Consider the following 19,012-nt stretch of genomic DNA (forward strand, 5'->3'; position numbering starts at 1 on the left):
TAACGCCCATGATATCCAAAGACTCAAACGGTCCCAACAATAGAACAAAGGCGAACAACTTCGAATGCGGTGAGCGTTCCATGGACCCACATATCGAAACCAGTCATCATGAAGGGTACCACATGGAACATGCCACCACTTGCTTGGGATGCTCAGATTGTGGCTTCTGGGTCGGAACCATAGACGTGTTGAGACGTCAGCCGTCTCTCTCGCTCAAGAGTAATCTCTCATCTCTCGGGAGATTTTTGTCCCATTAGTATTCACTACGCTGACTGGCACGCTTAGGTTCCGATCTGATTATATGACTACGAGACTTCTAGGCCTTCTTCGTGCTGGGGCCCGTAGCACAAAGTTCAAGATTTTCCGCTGATGTTGTTGCTCGCGCTGTAAAAGTTCCGGAGCTCAAGAACAATACAGAAGATGGGAAACAATATACAAGGGCGCAGAAGCGTTGTGTGTGGTCATGTTTGCGACAAAGCTCCATGTCTCAAAACTTGGGCGAATGGGCCCTCCTCCACCTCATCCCCCTTCACCCCCGCTCTCGACGGCCATGGCTGCTCCACACACTCCTCTTCCTGTTTCTGAACTTTTGAGAAAACTCAACGACAGCGACTTCCAACTCTTCCTCGTCATCGATAAAGGGCCCGCCGAAGACCTGCATAAATTCCAGAACGAATGGCATAATCTCCTCAGTGATGCATTTACCATGATGAACGATAAAGTGGCGGAGTATGTCCATTGCGCGGCGTTCCAATTGGCAGTGGATATGAAGGAAATTCGGTCCTACATGCCTGTGAGCCGTCACGCTCCGATTTTGGACCAGATGGTGGCGCATTGCTTTGAGGTCATGCGTACCTGTCACACCCACTTTCCCCGCACCCTGAGCATGATGGACGAGGACAGCGCCGACGAAATAACCCGACGCGTACGCAACCAGCTCGCCAAGGCATACTTATATAACCACAAGGTAAGACTTCCTCTGCTTACGTCGACAACGTGACTGACATTAATTCAGGTCAAGTACGATAACCCGTCGGTTGATGTGGCCGCTTACCAAACAATCTATAACTCGATCTATGGGGGAACGTGGGATACAACATCTATGCGTTTGGGGCCGCCGCCGCAGTTCGAGTGAGTCGACGATTGTATGTCTAGTAGTGATGATTCACTCACTCTGCACTAGGCCTCGTCCAAGGTTGAATGGGATACCCGACCTAGCCCAGAGGACATCCGCTTCTTCGCCTGCAACGAGGCCTATGACCTTTGTGTCGCGTGCCGCATTGGCATAAGTGAAATGCAGAAGGCTATCAACCACGCCGCTCTGGAGATCATGAAGATTGCGAAGACGAGGACGTACAATCAATTCCGGTACTAGCGCCTCAGCGTCAAGTGAATATTGTGAGTCGTGTACGTTTCCCATAGCGATCATTCCTGACCGCTTTCTTCGGCAAGTACGGCCGAATCATGCTCACGGGGAAAGTACGAGGACCATTCCGAGCGATGTTTGTATAAGATCTAGTCAGGGCACAGGAATACGATTTGTTACGGTGGATTGGCCCTTGAACGATAGTGGCTATGATAGAGTTGCGATGAAGCTTCATGCTGGTGATGCAGTTTTGACAGGAAATCTTACATGAAGTAAGCGCGCGCAGAGAGCGACTCAGCAGCCCCGGCCCCAGCCATTTTTCTGTGGTCCCTGCTGCCCCTTCATTCCCGCCTCGTCTCAGGCCGGGGTTGAGTAGTTCTGTTGTTCGATCAACTACTTGGGCCCACTGCACGTTTACACACGACAGGGGTGCTCAAATGGTATTAATCTCTATCGATCCTGGAGACCTGGCACTCCTTAGAATCATAGTTCATGGAACTCGTCGCCTCGACTGGTTCAGTCCATGGCACGTGTGAAGTCTCGAATTCGTGCTGCACGTCTCCTAAACCACCTAAGTAGGCACAACGACACGTTGTATTGCGCATTGGTGAGATCCATACATGATAACGAGATACTAGTTGCGAGACAACGGCGAAGGGATCAAGAGCGCGAGATAGGGGGAAGCAACTTGTGGCAGGGGTATCGGATAAGTAGATGTACACGAAGCGAGTAGACCCGAACGTATGCGTGCCTGCCGGACCAATGCGTGCTCAGGGAGATGAGAGTGGCCGCCGAAGTCTTCCAGCGGAATCCAGCGGGTTCGCGTGCCGACTTGCGACAATTTTCTGACTCTCCGTGTCGCGGAATATCACCAGGAAGAAGCCCGATGCGTGGCTGAACCGTAAAAGGCTCAAGCTCGTGCAGGGAGCGTTATTTCCAATCGGCCTCATAACATCGAGGCTTCCGCCATACTCATTCTTGACAAAGTCAGGTTGTGGTACCGGTCGAGTAAGCCGAGTATCAAGCCGATCTAGCTAGGACATTGAGAACGTTGTAAGTTCCGACTTTTAAGTTATTACCCTGTTTTCCCACTGTTCGCCGTGAGCATGATGATAGTTTTATGACTATACGACCGCCTAGGCGATAGTCATACTTACCAGGCTCGCCGTCGAGCGCGGCTCTCCTTGATGCACCAACGGATCGAGAATCCGGGAGAGTGGGCCCGCGCCGGTGATATCTTCGACTTCTGCTGAGCGAGCCTGAAATGCACCTACTCTGCCGCCTTCAACGTGCCTATCTTTCGCGCAATAATTACCTTCCAAGTAACAAGTGCTCGAGTGACATCAACTGGAGATATCTACGTAGATAAGCAACTCGTCGTAGGCAGTGACCGACCATCTTCATCCTTATCACATGAACTTGGCCGCCTTCATAACTTGCGTAAACTTGGAACGGATGTCCGAAAGGAACCATGACTCACCAAACCCATCAGACTCCCCAGTCCACCACTGTTACTCCCATCCGAAGTGCCGCTGAACTTGGACTGCACTAATAGTTTCATGATGGTCATAGCAGCACCATTGACGGCGTCTTGCTTGTTGCCGGAAGCTGCTCCGCCCGACTTGTCAAAAAACTTGGACGCCCTCGCCATTGCGAGGCTGATCAGCTGGGTCTGTGATCCGCCGGCGCCGGAGATGAACTGTCTCAACACCTTTCTCCTCTTTGGTGAGAAATCGCGCCCAGATGAGGGATCGGTGAACAATACTCACCTACATGGCAGCGGCGCTACCCATGGATCCTGCACTCAGAGAACCCGCTGACCCTTCCTCGTAAACCTGGTGATGAGCATGCTGCATACCCTCCTCGTCGATAGGCCGCTCGTGTTCCTCCTGTATTTACGATTCCCAGGCCATCGTCCATGATGAGCGCGTGCAAAGACCGACCTTGTTCTGGAGAAGGAAACCCATGGCACGCCGACCGCGACCTCGCCCGCGATGTCGCCCGCTCTCTGCCGCGTCGCCCTCCACGGCACGCGGCCGCTCTAACTCTGCGGCACCACATGCAGGTGCAGGGTTCGCGCGGGAGTGGGAGGGGGTGTGGCCGGACCTGCAGAGGATAGTGGGGGAGACCGCGTGCGCGCCGCACGTGGCACTCGCCGTCCCGCGCGCGCGCGTCGCCTTCGCGCGTCCGAGCACGCCAGCGGGTGACCACTGCTCGCGCGCGGGCGGTCCGGTGCGGCCGGGCGCATGTCAGGGTTCAGACGGTCTCGACTCTCGGACACCTGTCCCTCACGGAATATCAGTTTCCCAGACTCGAGTGATCCGGGGGGCTGTGCCGAGTCTCCTTGACTCAAAATCCCACCCACCCCCAACTATTAGTTAGTAGTGCTTTCCTTACAGGGAAGTATTCAACGCCCCCTACTAAGTATGGTATATGTCCAGTCTGCCCCCGTATGTTTTTCCCGCCCGGCCCCGTGATGTCCCGAGTCCCGCCCCTCCTACATCATTTCACAGCGAGCTCGCTGTCCCTGCACCCTGCCTCCCCCTCCCCTCCGTTTCCCTCCGTTCTTTTTGCAATCTACTTGTATTTAAAACGCGTACCTAATGACACACAATTCAATAGCTACACTTGCCTGAGTGTGCCTGCACTGAGCCCATATACCCCCCAAAATGCGTGCAACATACAAGCATCTACAAGTGTTGAATTGGCTGGCTAAGCTCTGCATCAGATAGCTGTAGATAAGAGCTGCTCTAGTATCACATTGCAGGTGGATAGCTAGAGGGGTGCAGGTATGATGTCATATGTTATTTCAGAATGACATACTTCACAGTGACATGGTATATACATGTATCGTCTTACATACACCCAGAATTGTACCTGGAGATCATTCAGAGCGCATTGCAAGAAGAAGCAAGTAAATGGACGATGCCGTGGTGAAGATATGACATATGCTCAGAAGGGGGAGTTGGCTTGAAAATGCGGCCTTCATATGTTTTTGTGCAGACCTCTGATTGCTTTACGGCTTGTTGCAGTACGTTTATATGTGGATGTAGAGCTCAGATCGTCAGTTTGGTGCTTATCGGTGAAGGATTGAATGCAGGGAATGGTATGTCATTATTCTATGACATAGAGTATAGTGATATGACATGTGTTCCGATTATTATTATGAAAGGCGGAATAGAACGGGGTGTTCTTCTCCTCAACAATGCAGAAAGAATCTCGAGAAACGATTGAGTAGTCGCTGAGGGATGGGAGTGTATCACATTCCGAACACCTGGATATATTCATAGACGATATTATGAATGCAATGCAGAAGAGAGCGCACAGAAATCAGGATTTCCGGTGAAGATACAAGATATGTGTGGAAAGTGGAAGTTCTGAGAAAACACGACATGCATAAGTTCATGTGCAGACATGATATCAACATGCTGTTTGCTGCATCACAATTGGGTACTATTGGGGTGCTCAGATCGGAATGTTCAAGCTTATCGGTGATGAGATGTATATGGGGCATCATATGTCATTATTTCATGACATACAGTATCCTGACACAGCATATGCTCCGATTAGAATGCGAAAAAATGGAATATAACAGGGTAGAGTATAGCTATCCAACGCAGAAGAGACCTTGAAAAACGGTTGAGAATCAGTGGAGATGTGCAAGGTGAGCCAGAAGTGTGGTTGGAGTGGAAAGCGAGGTTGGAGCACATTCAGCATAAACCACACTTCTGGCTCACCTTGCACATCTCCACTGATTCTCAACCGTTTTTCAAGGTCTCTTCTGCGTTGGATAGCTATACTCTACCCTGTTATATTCCATTTTTTCGCATTCTAATCGGAGCATATGCTGTGTCAGGATACTGTATGTCATGAAATAATGACATATGATGCCCCATATACATCTCATCACCGATAAGCTTGAACATTCCGATCTGAGCACCCCAATAGTACCCAATTGTGATGCAGCAAACAGCATGTTGATATCATGTCTGCACATGAACTTATGCATGTCGTGTTTTCTCAGAACTTCCACTTTCCACACATATCTTGTATCTTCACCGGAAATCCTGATTTCTGTGCGCTCTCTTCTGCATTGCATTCATAATATCGTCTATGAATATATCCAGGTGTTCGGAATGTGATACACTCCCATCCCATTTCTGTGTGTGGTATGTCATTTTAAAATATCATACCACACTACTCCCTCACTTTTGCAGCTACTGCCCTCCAAATTTGCACACCCACAGCTCTTGCATGCTCCTCCCTGATCCAAAAAACAGCGAGGTGAAATAACATCTACACATGCTGCTGTGAAGGGTGACTTCTCAGGTAGAAGGTGTTCAGTACAGGCAGACCAACTCATATAAATATGCTGCAAGGTGCTGCAATACATTCAGATGTGATGCAGAGGTGCATTCCAAAAAAATGAGGGACAGATGCAGAGATGGGCAACATGTTGAGCTCACTGTGTCTGACAGTGAGCTCGCTGTTTGAGACAGTGAGCACCACTGGTAGCACAATTGCCGACCTCGGTAACAAAAAACTCGGTATTGAAGGCCAGAGGACCAACAGTGAGCACCGGGATTACCGATCTCGGTATTCAAACCTCGGCATTGAAGGCCAGAGGTCAGCGAGAGCACTGACAGTGAGCACCGGGATTACAGACCTCAGTAATAAAAACTCGGCATTGAAGGCTGGAGGTGTCCAAAAACTCGGTAATGAGGATGAGCAATGGATACCGGTGGTCAAAAACTCGGCATTGAAGTCTGGAGGTGACCAAAAACTCGGTGATGGATTCAGGCAGTCAAAAACTCGGTAATGAGGACTGCTGATTGATACCGGTGATCAAAAACTCGGCAATGGGTGCAAAAAACTCGGTAATGAATACAGGCAATCAAAAACTCGGCAGTGAGAGCGGTAATATGCACAGGTGGTCAAAAACTCGGTTGTGAGAGTGGTAATACACACAGATGACCAAACACTCGGTAATGGAGGGACTGCCGGAATCTCGGTAATGAATACACTGCCGGAAAAAGTGGGTTTTTACCAGAGGACACCTTGTATGACTGTTATAGACAGGGTACAAGCTCATACAAGTGTTCACACTGTTTGAACTCCGCTGCCCCAACCAGAGCACATACTGCAATAATACCAAGTGCGCTATTCTTGGCACAACTGTGTGCATCTACCGAACCCATTACCGAAAAAAACCATGTTCACCAGGGGACAACTCGTACAACCGTCTCAAACAGGGTACAAGCTCGTACGAGCTTCTGTAGTGTTTCAATTCCGCCACCTTAACCATGCCACGCACAGCAATAAAACAAAGTGCGCTGTTTTCCAGTGATCTCTGGCAATGTATTGCATGCATTACCGGAAATTTTTGATACCCACCAGGAGCACCTCATACGACCGTTCCAGACGGGGTACAGGCTCGTACGAGTCTGCACACTGTTTCGACAATACCTCCTTAACTACACCAGGTACAGCAATGAAATTGAGTTCGCTATTCTCAGCTTATCCGTGCGCATCTACCGAAAGCATCAACAAAAAAAACGAGGTTCACCAGGGAACAACTCGTACGACCGTCTCACACAGGGTACAGGCTCGTACGAGCCTGCACACTGTTTCGACTCTCCCACCTTAACTACAGTGCGCAAAGCGACGAAATAAGGTTTGCTGCGTTCCGGTAACCTTCGGCAATGCACGCCATGCATTGCCGAGATTTCCGGGTGTCCGCTCTCCCGGAGGTACTCGTACGACCGTCTGAGACAGGGTACAGGCTCGTACAAGCCTGAGCACTGTTCCGACCCTCCCTCTGTAACCACAATATGCACGGCAATGGAATTTGATGTGTTACGTTCAGTACACTCGCGCGCATCTGCCAAATCCGTTACCGCAATATTCCGGGTGCACACCGGAGGTGCCTCGTACGACCGTGACAGACGGCTACAGGCTCGTACGAGTCTGCATCAGTACATCCCCAGATGTCTGAAACTGTCTGATCTCTCGCTTATCTTGTGGGAGACGTTTCAGAGAAGTGAGAGGTGAGCAGACATCTGAGACAAATATCAGACAATTCAGATGACCGGCATTGACACCGGCACACGGCGAGCTTCGAGGGCGAGAATGAGATATATTATTGAGTACTCTACACAGGTGAAACAAGGTATACTGGATGCGACCTAATTGCAGACGGCGGCGTGCATCCGTGGCCCTGAACCACGCACGACCAAGAGGCTTTGAACGCACCGTGCGCTCCACATGGTGCAGCACAAACAATGGGGGGCAATCTAGGATGATGCATGAGCGCGCATGCGAACACGCACCACACGCTATGCTCGCGCACCTGTCCCTTGCTCCACATGGTCTCCCGGTTTGCTTCTTCTCTTTCGCATCCTTCACGCGATCGTCATGCCCATCGGGCGCCCACCACCCCTCGTCAACGCTGCACTCAATCATGGGCCGCACTGGCCCGTCTTTCGCGTCCACGCTGACAAAGACCACGACGTCCTTGCTGCGCGCGTCGAATTGTGCTTTACCCGCACACGCACCAGCTTACAGTCCAGCCCATCGACCAAGCCGGGAGCGGGCAGGAAGACGGGCCTGTTCGGGGCCATGGCCTGTGCGCACGGCGACGGGCGAGGTGGGCAAGTGAGAGGCAGGTGATGTGGGCGCAATGTCTGGGCAACATGGGCGAGGACAGCAGCGCGGCGATGTGGACAATGTGGTGACGTGAAAGACGCAAGCCCGACGCGTGTGACGCGGGCGCGACGAGGGTGAGCAGGGTGATGTGGGTGCCAATCGTCAGTCTTTCGTTTGGTGCAACGCAGAGCGGAGAGGTACTCACCACGTAGTGCTGCTCGTTCTCAAGTTTAACGGGTTTGTAGAGTCGTACTGCGCAACAAGGGCAGTGCGCTGCGCCCGTACAAGCTCGCAAGGACCCACTGGCGGTGTGCGTGTGGGTGGAAGGTCTAACTCAGTGCGTAGTCCAATGGCCGAATGGCACAATGAGAAATTGTATTGTACGGCAGCGAAGGAAAAGTGGGAGTGGAGTAGGGTAAGAAGGAGGGAGGGAAAGACAAAAAACGTCGGGATAGAAGGAGTGCACTCACATATATCGCGTCCATTGTGCGGCGGCGCTTGGCCTCAACTACTGAAGTGACGATTGTCGGAGAGCGTGGGGTAGGAGTTGCGGGGGAACGCGTCCTGGGCGGAGGCACCGCGCCGACGGGGCCCCTCGAGCTCGCAGCGGAGCTCCTCATCTTGCTCGAGCTCGCGGATGCGGATCAGCGGTGGAGGGATCGCGACAACCTGCTGGGGGTGACGCTGGTGAGGCCAGCGAGGTGCCGACGAGGGTGAGGTGACGACATGTGTGAGGGGGAAACGCGGGCGAGGGCGAGGGGGGAAGGCGTTCGAGACGGTGGCAGGGAGGATAGCAGGCATAGGAGGGGACGAGGACGAGGACAAAGTGCGGTGGCATCGCTACATTGGACGACAGCTGGCGGCGCCTAGCGTGAGAATCTCAGCCTTAGGAGGATTCTGCCAGCGCAGTCTCTCGTCTTCGTCGTCGTTGTCATCCTCCTCCACCCTGCCCCGACCTCGCCCTCGCCCTCGCCATGCTTCGCGCGAAGGTCAGAGCATCTTGGCTATCCGCCCATCGTGTCACAAGGTGCGTAGTCAGTCTCCATCCATGTTCGATGACACTACTGACATGCTCTGCGGCTGGCGCACACGCACGCGGCGGGGGCGACCACCGACCAAACACGCTCCATGTTGTGAATTGCTGGACCTTGGACGGGCATCAATAAGCACATCCCCCAGACACATGGTACGCCCATATGTCCCATTTGTCTTGCATTCAGCTCATGATACACCGAGTACTCCACCCACTGCACCCCCCTCGCCCCCCACCTCCGGATTCGCTGCCTCAATGTCCTCTACCACGTCCTCCACCTGCTCGCCAACCACCTCTCCTCCGTGAACACCCAGCGCCTCGCGCTCAGGAAAGAGACTGCCCACACACCATCGCTGGGCTCGTCGGGAACATGGAGCTTAATCGGCTTCGGCTTGGCCGCCCACGCCATCCTCCACGACGTCCAGCTTCTCCTCAATGCCCCCTGCGTCTCATGCGGTACTCAAGCACTCGCCCTCGTCGTCCCGGTGCACCACAGACGCAGACGCGCGCATCGCGGTCGCGCGCCAGCCCTCCACGTCCCTCTCGCTCGCCTCCGCGCGCGATTGTCCACGGCCCGTCCTCGCCCTTTCCCGCGCCCACCGCGCCCCTACCCACGCCACCCGTGACGTCTGAGAAAGCGCCGCGCGTCCACGCCCACGCCCACTCGGCCGCCATTGCCAGACGCGCGACCGCACGCGCCGAGCGTGATGCCCCCTCCTCCGGACGTGGGCGCCGACGACCCGCCACCGTGCCCTCGAAGCCACCATCGCTAGTGCTCGGCCCAGGCCCTCGTGCTCCTCGGCTCGCCCACCGGGTCCCTCGCAGGTGGATGGGCTGGGTTTGGCGATTCACGACAGAGTGGGGTGCGAACACGGTGTGGTACTCAACGGCCTTTCTCGCTGTCGCCCCGCATGACGTGCACGAGCGGGGCCGACAGTGGTGGAGTGCGTACTCGCCGATGGGCGAGTCAAGCTCTCCGAGCACCATGCTGCGCCACGCAGGCTGCACGGTGCTGAGCTGCACGAGGAGTGTACGATATCGTAGTATGTAGTGTACATGTGTACTGGTAGACCTAGAGAAATATAGCTGTTTGCCTCCGTATTTGGTGTGTGAAGCGTGCGTGAATCCCGAACAAGGTAAAATCGTCTCCATCTTGGACTTCTGGTTTTTCTGATCTGTCTGAAATCTCTCACACGACATCTCACTAAGAATTGGAAGTAAGAGAAATTCTGAATGTCTCAAAACGTCTCACAACGTCTCACGCCTCTCCACAGAAATTTTGAGAGATTTTGAGAGATTTCGTGAAGTACTGATGTGGGCAGTGTTTTCATTGCTCCGGGCCAACCACAGCACGCACGGTGATAAAAACGACTGTTCCGAGCTCGTATGACCCAGGGGAACGTAGCGAACGCATTACCGAAACGTACGGTGCAGTAGGGCGCAATGTACGCAGTGGGACGTGCCACTAACGGAGCCGGCATCCCCTGCTGTATCAGCCCGGTATTGGCTTCCCAGGGGCTGTAGAATATCGTTTTCATTGTTGTTGTACCAATTACAATGTACTAGGGTATGTAGGAGAGTTGGAAAAGCACTAAGCTATCAAGGGGAACTACCTGCCCCCCACATCTCGTACGACCGTTACTGACGGCTACATTACCGGAGCTCGTACGAGCTCGTATGGCCGTTACCGACGGCAACGTGGGCACCTCGTATGGGCGTTACCGACGGGCTACAGCACTGCCACCGAGTGGATATGGGCCCACGCTTCCTGCAATGCATTTCTTTGGCTGCCACGACCAGGTCGCGCGCCAGCCACGGTGACATCACGTCCAGACTCGCTGTGACGCCCATCTCCTCTCTCCCTCTGACCACCGCCATCTCTTCGCCTCCCTGCTCACCAGCCCCGCGCCCACTCCAGCTCGCCGATGGCAGTGTGCTGTCCATTCACTCAGGCCATCCCCATCAGTGTAGGGCTCTCCCAGAGCCCGCAAGTTTCGCCCTTCCTGTGGGCAGGCGTCCATCTCCCGCTTCCCTCGCGACCACACTCCAAGCCGGAATCTCTGCTCCCCCACCACCTCCCATCTGTCGACACTCAAGTAGAGAACATCTTTAAGCCACAAGAGGTATGTCTTTCCCTCTTTATCTTCTGCGCTGTAGCTTCGGGTTCGGCCCCTGACTCCACGGCTCGTCGCAGGCAGGCCGACCTCCTCCGCTTCATTGTTCAGAAAGAGTCGAAACACCTCGAGCTCCACTCGCCGCTAGCTGCACACAAGCTCGCACAGCTCAAACGCCAGTGAGTTGGACCACACGTCTCCCGGGGCATGGACCTCACCTACCCACAGTAACCCGATGGACCTCCCGCCCTCGCCCTCGCCTTCGCCTCGTCCAACTTGCTCTTCACTGGGGCCATCAAGGACGTCAGTCAGTCCTCGTCGCCGACCTCTCTGACCTCTCCGCCTCCCCCAGCGGCAGTCCAAACCCGCCCAGCATCTCATTACGCCTCGCCCTCCGCGTTGGTGAAGCACGGCCCGCCCGCGCTCGAGACTGGCGGCCGCACGCTCGGGCACATCGGCTCCCACAGCACCAGCACGTCCTCGTCCGGCACCGCGTCGTCGAGCGTGTGCCTCCCGCAGTCGTCCGTGTTGTCCCGCATCCTCGCGCGCCAACCAGATCAGCTCAAATCTCCCCCAGATCTGGTTCCACTCAGATTGCGGTGGCCTTCCGTAGATATGCTGTGAACGGTAGGTTGGATCAGTCTCTGCGCTGTGAAGGGGCTCGAGCTTACCATATACATCCCCTTCTGTTTGGGCAGCCCCTTTGTTGAGAGGTGCGGGAGCGCGGTAACAGCATGCCAGTTCATGTGGCGAGACGTCTTCCAGTAAACGCTTTCACCTCGTTCTATTGGCGCGTCAAGGTGGCTGATATCGTTCAGCAGCGGAAGCCCTGCCGACCCTTGCCTACGGAGTGACCTCACGACCCAGCTCCTGCATGCTTTCCAAGCAAGAGAAGTGCGTCGTGCCCGTCCCACTGTCAATTCCCGCGCACCACCCGTCCGCTCGGGTTCGCGCCGCGCTGGACGAGTCTTTACCCGGTTGCGGCACAACGGCCCTTGACGCGAACGCGCCAACGAGCCGTGTCCAACTGGTCTCCACGTCACTCTGTGATTGGTACGGGCCATCTCCTCTGTGCCCATGCAGGAGCTCGCTCATGATGTCCTGTATCTGCTGTCCGCATGCGCACTTTCATGAACACACTCCGATTCAGACAGCACACTGAGGTCTCTCTCGTGATCCTTCCTTGACATGGTCAGCGCTGACATTTCTTCGTGACTTGGACAGGGCGGCGTACAGTGATCGTTGTCACCAATGTCGAGCACTGTCCCCCCGTATAAACTGTCCTCGCTCCCCCAGCCTCGCTCCGTGATCGGTACGGGCCATCTCCCCCTCTTCCGTTCTCCCCACGTTCGGCTACCCGCGGGCTTCGTAGTACGGTACGGTACATGGCGTTTAGTACAGTAGTCCTACGGTACATGGAATGGATGTTTCGCTCGCGCCGGGCCGTCCCCGCGTGCGCGTACGCCCTTTGGACCCACATCGTCCAACAGTCGCGCGCACCCTTTCCGGGCCCGATGCGCACGATGAGATGCGCAGGAAGATGCCCCGCACGGCGGGGGAGGGATCTCGCTTGCTGTCGTCGCCTATGTGCACGGGCGCCTCGACTTGGTATATTTCTCCTCGGCTATAGGCGCTCGCGGCTCTCGCGTACCAGTAATTACGCGGCCAGCCTCGTCGGGTGGGCGCGGGGAGGTGCACATGCTAGGGGCCTTCGGTCGTCGCTCGGTCGGGCGCTAACACTCGGTCGACCGTAGCAGGCGCCCGCTTCGGTCTTCGGTCGTGGACGGAGAGGGGTCGCCGGATTGGGGCACCCTCGCTATGGCGCCCTTGTTCTCCAAACTCGCTTAAGATTTCACGTGATATTCATGTGACCCATTACATGAACTGGATTTGTCTCCCCTGTGCCCGACCCCTGGAACCCCTCCTCGACCCCCGCCTCTCGGATTAGAGAGGCCCCAACTCGAAGCGGCGGCTGGGTAGGAGCCTGAGGCGACGTACTCCTTCCCCGTCGCGACCGCAGTCTGCACGGTCGTAGAGACCCCGCAGTTCGTCGCGCCGTTCGCACCACCCACAGACTTCTCCGTCTGTGAAGCAGTACCCGACGACATCTGTGTATATAAAATCCGTCAGTCGCGCCCCGCGACGGCATGGCGGACGCTCCTCACCTGGACGAATGCGATCGCGTTCCCGGCCAACGTCTTCGCCTGGTCGACGTACCCCGTCGCGGTCGCGGTCAGCGACGCGACGTCGGCCGCGCCCTGCGCCGCCGCGACGTCCGTCTTGTGGCTGAGGCCCTCCTCGAGCCGCTCGACGGCAGTGCCACTACGGGTCTCCTTCTCCTGCACGCGCCGGGGGCAATGAGTGCGCGCAAAGACTGGTGATGAACGCGGTTAACACACCTCTGCAGTATGTGCGGCGTCAACGGCCGCGGTGTGCACTTGAGCTGCGTTCTGCTGCACCTCCTTCGAAAGCTTGGCGGTGGACGCTTCTGTCTCAGCCATGGCGGCAGAGGTCTCGAAGCGCGCGTCGCTGCGGCCGGTGGGGAGGGTGGAGGTAGACATGGTGAATGTAGGGTGGTGAGATGGGGTATGGGAGATGTGAGTCGTAGCAGATGGTGGTGCAGACTATGAGGATAGACAGCGGTATATATGCTGCTAGATGTGCGCACGACGTCACTCGCAAGCGCTGTGGCGGTTGACGTCATGGCGTAGGAGGAGGAGGCGCTATGCCAGGGCCACCTCGCCCGGAGCTTCCCATCTCTGTCACGAGAGAGCCACTGACGCGTGAGACAAACGGCTGGGAGTCAAAGAGCTGGAGTGCATAGGATCGGGTACAGACAAAGAAGTGCAGCTATGGACGAATCCGGGGCCTGGCTTCCGATACATCTTTCCTCCACTGTGCTCAATCAGAGTCCGTATGAATATTCTAACGAGTGGCAGCGAATCAACCAGAGCGCTGGGGAACTGGGTATGTGCGGGGGCTGATGGTATGCGACAGACATGGAATGAATGGTGGGGAGAGACGAGACAGTGGCGTGCGAGATACAGACAGACAGGCAGAATGACTTGCGGGAGGACATGCGTGATTGAGAGGAAAGCGGCAACGTGAAAGGAATAATGAAACAGGGAACCAGGCTAAAGTATACACAGAACTGGGCGGATGGAGCTTTTGGTGAGGCAGGATACTTCATATCTGGCGCTTTTGAGCATCTTCCTCTTCGAACGAACCGGACCGGAGGAAGCGCGCCAACACCTCTTCCGACGAACGCTTGAACACATCGACCCCACGCGCCGGGTCCCAGACACGTCCACTTTTGCGCGGCCCCAACAGTGGCGTTCCTTCGGGCGTCTCCAGTGCTCCTGTTGTCGACGGAGACGAAGTCACCATCGTGTCGTTCGAGGACATGCGTTCGAGAGGTGGCGAGAACGGCGTCGACAGCTTCGTCAGCTTCGGCGATTGGCGGGGAGACGAACTGGTCGACGGACCGACCGAGGGCGACCCGGGCGGTTTCGGTGATCCGCCAATTTGCTCGTCGGCACTTGCCCACCGGACAGCCGTCGAGGGGACATCGGATGCCGGGGCGACGACGTGCCTCGAGGGGATCCCAGTTTGGAAAGCGGTAATGGTCGTGGAGCGGCGATCTTCAGTGGGGGAGGAGACGAGGTTTGTGTAGGGCTTTGGCCGGCAGGAGGAGAGTATGTGCGGGGTGACCCGATCGTTTGGGGAGACCTGAGACCGGTGGGCGACCCTCTTCCAGAGAAAGGCAGCCCTCCGGAGTAGTGCACAGGTTGGGTGAGGCCCGGCCCGGCGACCGCCATTTGGTCAGGATCAGTCCGGAACGGAGGCAGCAATCCGGCGGTAGTCGAGATCCGCGGCCACGGTCTGATACCCATGTCTGTACCACGGCCAGGCTTGCCGTCTTTGCTTGCCCGCGCAGCTTCGACGTCTTCCATCCACGACTCGACCTGCACGCCCATACTCCGAGTCTCGATCGGTATGGTTTGGACCCCACGGCCACGATACTTTTTTCCTTTGCCGCAGGCCAAAGAAGCCGAGCTCCCAGCGCGTGCTCGACGAGGACCGCTGTCGTAGCGCGTTGAAGCTTCTTGGGATTCCTCCTCTTCGCCTTCGTCTTCATCGTCGCCGTCCATGCTACTGGCATCCTGCTTCTCTTGGTTGACACGCTCGCGTTCCTGCTCCCAGCGACGCCAACCCTCGTCCGTCTCAGGTGGAGGAAGCTGTGCCGCGGCGTTATGAGGGCGGACGAGTTTCGACGCATACTTCTGAATACTTGGCACGGTGTCCCATGCGTTGGAGTATGCGACGTTGAAAGGCAGGCTGATGGGCGGGGGGCTCCGAACGGGCTGTTGAAGAGCGAGAGGTCCAAAGGAAACTTTGGGTGCCGGGCTGGGCTCCTCTATGAACGTGCCCACCGGAGGCGCTGATTCAGAATCCGGAAAAACGCGACGCGGAGCATATCTCGGTTTCTCCTCCCACGGAAAGATGGCATGAATCTTCGACCGGTCGGGGACAGGTGGTGAACCAACCGGCTGCCCCTCGGGACGACCAATGACGCTCTCGTATTGCCCTTCGCGCAGCAACTGCTCAGGAATCTGCGAGGCAGGAGGGGGTGGAAAAACGTTTCCGACTTCGAGTCCGATATGTGAGAGAGGAAGTGTGGGTGCGTGGCGTCGTGCTCTCGACTAGGAACTTGGTCCCAGATGTTCGGGAAATATGTGTTCTCCGGGAAAGCCGAAGGTGGAGGAGTCTTGGGTGGCGGTTCGACGGCCGGGTTCCATTCGAACTTTGGGGGTGATGAGGGACGTTGAGGATGGTGACCCGCGTGAGATGGAGGATGCTCCCATGCCCGCGACTGGCGACCTTGCTCTTCTTCTGGTGAATGCGAATGCTGTACTTGCTGGTCGACATAATGGTGTGTTGGGGGATGGTACGGGTGCTCGGCAGCATGGGGAGGTCCGGGAGGTGGAGAGCGACGTACTTGGGGAGAATGTTGTCCTTTAGGGGATTGGACGCCGCGAGGAGACAAGATGCCACGAGGGGATTGATAACCATTTCCACGGGGAGAAACATATCCGTTGCGAAGATGTGCAGGGGACTCGGTACCACGCTGGTGGACCGGCGAATGGGTGCCCCGCTGGTGGACGGGAGAATGGGTGCCACGCTGGTAAACGGGAGAATGGGTACCGCGGTGATGGTCTCGATGATGGTGCTGGAACGGACGGTCGCCGAGGGAGAGTGCTGCAGGAACCCTAAGGAATCTTGTGCTCGCCAAGACGGTTGCCTAGAAGGGACCCCAGGCCGCTCGTCCTCCGATTGCTCGCTCTCTTCTGGGTGAAAGACGGTGCCCTGCGAGAAGAATCGCCGGTCGCCATGAGAAGCCCAGTGCATTCCGGGAGGCGGGGCGCCGGCTTGCACCCCTGCGATGTCACCTTCCGAGGAAAGGTAAGCAGCTTCCTGATGCAGCTGCTGCCCCCAAGCGACGTACTGCTGCTCCGCATACGGTTCGTTTGGGTGACCAGGAGCGGGAGGTGCGGACGGTGGCAGAGCGAGGGGCTGGCGATATGGGGCTGGCGGAAACTCATGTGGGAGTGGTGTCGGCAATGTCTCCATCCTGGGCACTTCGTCACCCTCGACGACCATGAAGGGCTGCCGGGGAGTCGTGTTCTGTTCCCCACCAGAGTCCCGAGCCTCTGTCGGGGCTACCCGTTTGCGCGGACGCATCAGATCGACGCGACCGTTCAAAGGCATAGAACGGTATTGCCCAACCCTGGGCCGCTTTTGGGACGTCGCGTTGTAGGTGCTTATTCCTTCCACCGCAATCTTCCGCAGATCGTCGAGACCGAGCGCGGCGCCTGGACCTGGAGAAGTTGGAGGGGGGCCATCTCCGCACCGCTGCTGACTCCGGAGTCCCAAGCCGAGTCATACCGCGTGAACTCGAAGTTGGAATGTTGCGGGTGTTGCTCTGAGCGATAGTGCCTGTCGTAAATGTCGTACCAGCGGTCGACAAGAGTGTCGTAGTCGTAGGATGGGAGTTGAAGGTTTGGGCCCTTTTCCGTGAGTCGACCGTACTTCGTACCAGGGGCACGATAGGTGACAGAAACCCATGGCTTGTTAGGTCCAATGAAATGGATGGCGGAAATTTGGGCGCCGAACCGTTCATAAGCAGGAGCATATCTGTGATATTCGGTCAGCACACTCGTCAGATGATCACTTGAAGACCGACTCACGTGTAAACGGCGGTTGGAGTAGTGTTATACGTAAAACTGAGCCTATGCCAGTCGTTGCCCCTCCATTCGTTGAGAACACCCTGGTCACCACCGTCCCATGAGCCTTGGACTTGAGGACTTCGAGGATTTGGTCGAACTTGTCTCCTCCCGGATTGAAGACCATAACGCCGGAGTTGAAGATATCGGGCCAGCCCACGTCAGGAACAGCCGCGAAGTCGTGAGGAAGGGTGAACAAGTGGGACATAGGCCTTATGGGGAGGACGTCGGCGTCGAGGAAAATGACTTTCGAATACTGAGTGAGGCGGAAGATGTGAAGCTTGGTCAGAACCAAGTTAAGGTCCGGACGTCCTGAAAGCCGATGGTCAGCACAAACGTACACCAGCCAGGAGGAGCGTTGCGAGAGAAACCCATGGAGGATAATGACGATGAGCTTGTAGGGCGTGATGTACCCATTCACGGGGTGCAGATCACGACGAACACGCGCATGCGCCATCCCATGATGCAACAACGGTGGGAGACGTCGCAAAAATAATAGGAAAACGCGTCGAAATATATGCACTCGACAGAGATGAGGAGATATGCAGTGACTTACCGAGCAGTTTGAGACCAGTCAAGTCCTCTTGCTCGATAATTTCCACGCCAATGACGATGTCAAACGCCCTTCGGAGTAGCTTAATAGAGGACACGTCGACGGATTCTGGAGTGACGAGACATAGTGTCTGGAAGGGGACTTCAGGAGAGACGGGGGGAGAAGGATGGAGCTCCTTGAGGGCGGCAGCAACAGCGAGGGCCCCGGGAGGTAGTGGTCGGAGGTTACGAGAGTGACGAAGGCATAAAGAGCGTCCATGAGCGCAAGGCTCAGGAGGTGGGCGTCGAGGACGCAGAGGGAGGACGGAGGCAAGTGAGAAGCGGGCGTCCAGGCCGTGCCGTTCGCCGGGTGTTCTATCTACACTTACGTAACGCAGACTTCGATAGTCCTTCCGGAGCGATCAAAAATTCGCTGGACGTCAACGACGGTGGAGAGCGCACTTCCGACGCCCGACCGCTCCCCCGCCCCGCTCGCCGATCGGGGTCGTTGGGTCCCCGCGCCCGCCCCCTGCGGTCCTGCGGGTCTCCGCACGCACCAACGTTTCCCGTCGCTGCTAAACGATGTGCAGCGAGCGTGCATCTCCGCGGGTGTGTCCGGACGGCGTATGATGGTGGGCCTGGGCGTCTGCGAACACGTCTCTATTCAACGCAACGTCGCATCACCTCCGAGCCCAGTCCACTTCACAGTGGACGATCGATGGTGCGATAAGCCGTGCGATGCCACCCCCGTTTGCTCCCCGCCTGTCACTCTTTGCCCCACCCGCGCCCCAGGCCGTCGGCTGTAAATCGCCCCGACTTGACTCTCGCCGGAGTGACTTATCGCTGGAGCGCAGAACAGCCTGGAGGAACCGTCGCGTTCAACCGTTCCGATAAGTGCCCGCGGCATGAGAAGTGACGCAACAGAGAGGGCGTGAGGACAGAGAAGCGGACTCGACTGTACGACATGATTCGATGGGCATCGCCAGTTGTTATCTTGAGCGCCAAGTGTCGTGTATGCGTACATCTGAGTGCATCCTGC

At 56.3% G+C, this 19,012-nt stretch overlaps 5 protein-coding genes across 5 annotated transcripts; 2 read left to right on the forward strand and 3 right to left on the reverse strand.

Moving 5' to 3' along the window:
- Positions 1 to 550: 550 nt before the first annotated feature.
- BXZ73DRAFT_96725 (uncharacterized protein) lies at positions 551 to 1,375 on the forward strand (the record flags this gene model as incomplete). Its single annotated transcript, XM_048027145.1, has 3 exons — positions 551 to 967; positions 1,016 to 1,042; positions 1,184 to 1,375. The coding sequence occupies 3 exons, from the start codon at positions 551 to 553 to the stop codon at positions 1,373 to 1,375; spliced, it is 636 nt and encodes a 211-aa protein (XP_047882592.1).
- A 761-nt stretch (positions 1,376 to 2,136) lies between these two features.
- Positions 2,137 to 3,017, reverse strand: BXZ73DRAFT_73803 (uncharacterized protein; the record flags this gene model as incomplete). The annotated part of the gene is made up of 3 exons (XM_048021945.1): positions 2,137 to 2,400; positions 2,524 to 2,625; positions 2,847 to 3,017. The coding sequence occupies 3 exons, from the start codon at positions 3,015 to 3,017 to the stop codon at positions 2,137 to 2,139; spliced, it is 537 nt and encodes a 178-aa protein (XP_047882593.1).
- A 5,968-nt stretch (positions 3,018 to 8,985) lies between these two features.
- BXZ73DRAFT_96727 (uncharacterized protein) lies at positions 8,986 to 11,341 on the forward strand (the record flags this gene model as incomplete). The annotated part of the gene is made up of 5 exons (XM_048027146.1): positions 8,986 to 9,038; positions 9,191 to 9,197; positions 9,248 to 9,529; positions 10,997 to 11,167; positions 11,243 to 11,341. 5 exons carry the CDS (start codon positions 8,986 to 8,988, stop codon positions 11,339 to 11,341), a joined length of 612 nt encoding a protein of 203 aa, XP_047882594.1.
- Positions 11,342 to 13,002: 1,661 nt separating this feature from the next.
- On the reverse strand, positions 13,003 to 13,719 carry BXZ73DRAFT_73804 (uncharacterized protein; the record flags this gene model as incomplete). Its single annotated transcript, XM_048021946.1, has 3 exons — positions 13,003 to 13,266; positions 13,324 to 13,497; positions 13,558 to 13,719. 3 exons carry the CDS (start codon positions 13,717 to 13,719, stop codon positions 13,003 to 13,005), a joined length of 600 nt encoding a protein of 199 aa, XP_047882595.1.
- A 625-nt stretch (positions 13,720 to 14,344) lies between these two features.
- BXZ73DRAFT_87178 (uncharacterized protein) lies at positions 14,345 to 18,253 on the reverse strand (the record flags this gene model as incomplete). Its single annotated transcript, XM_048024456.1, has 17 exons — positions 14,345 to 14,596; positions 14,644 to 14,686; positions 14,711 to 14,833; positions 14,870 to 15,082; positions 15,116 to 15,144; positions 15,166 to 15,290; positions 15,315 to 15,329; positions 15,366 to 15,396; positions 15,424 to 15,441; positions 15,484 to 15,806; positions 15,863 to 16,313; positions 16,400 to 17,037; positions 17,070 to 17,353; positions 17,407 to 17,486; positions 17,525 to 17,754; positions 17,999 to 18,170; positions 18,224 to 18,253. The coding sequence occupies 17 exons, from the start codon at positions 18,251 to 18,253 to the stop codon at positions 14,345 to 14,347; spliced, it is 3,057 nt and encodes a 1,018-aa protein (XP_047882596.1).
- Between the last annotated feature and the right edge of the window lie 759 nt (positions 18,254 to 19,012).

The sequence above is a fragment of the Epithele typhae genome, assembly GCF_022376455.1.
Source record: "Epithele typhae strain CBS 203.58 chromosome Unknown BXZ73scaffold_3, whole genome shotgun sequence".
Lineage (NCBI taxonomy): Eukaryota > Fungi > Basidiomycota > Agaricomycetes > Polyporales > Epitheliaceae > Epithele > Epithele typhae.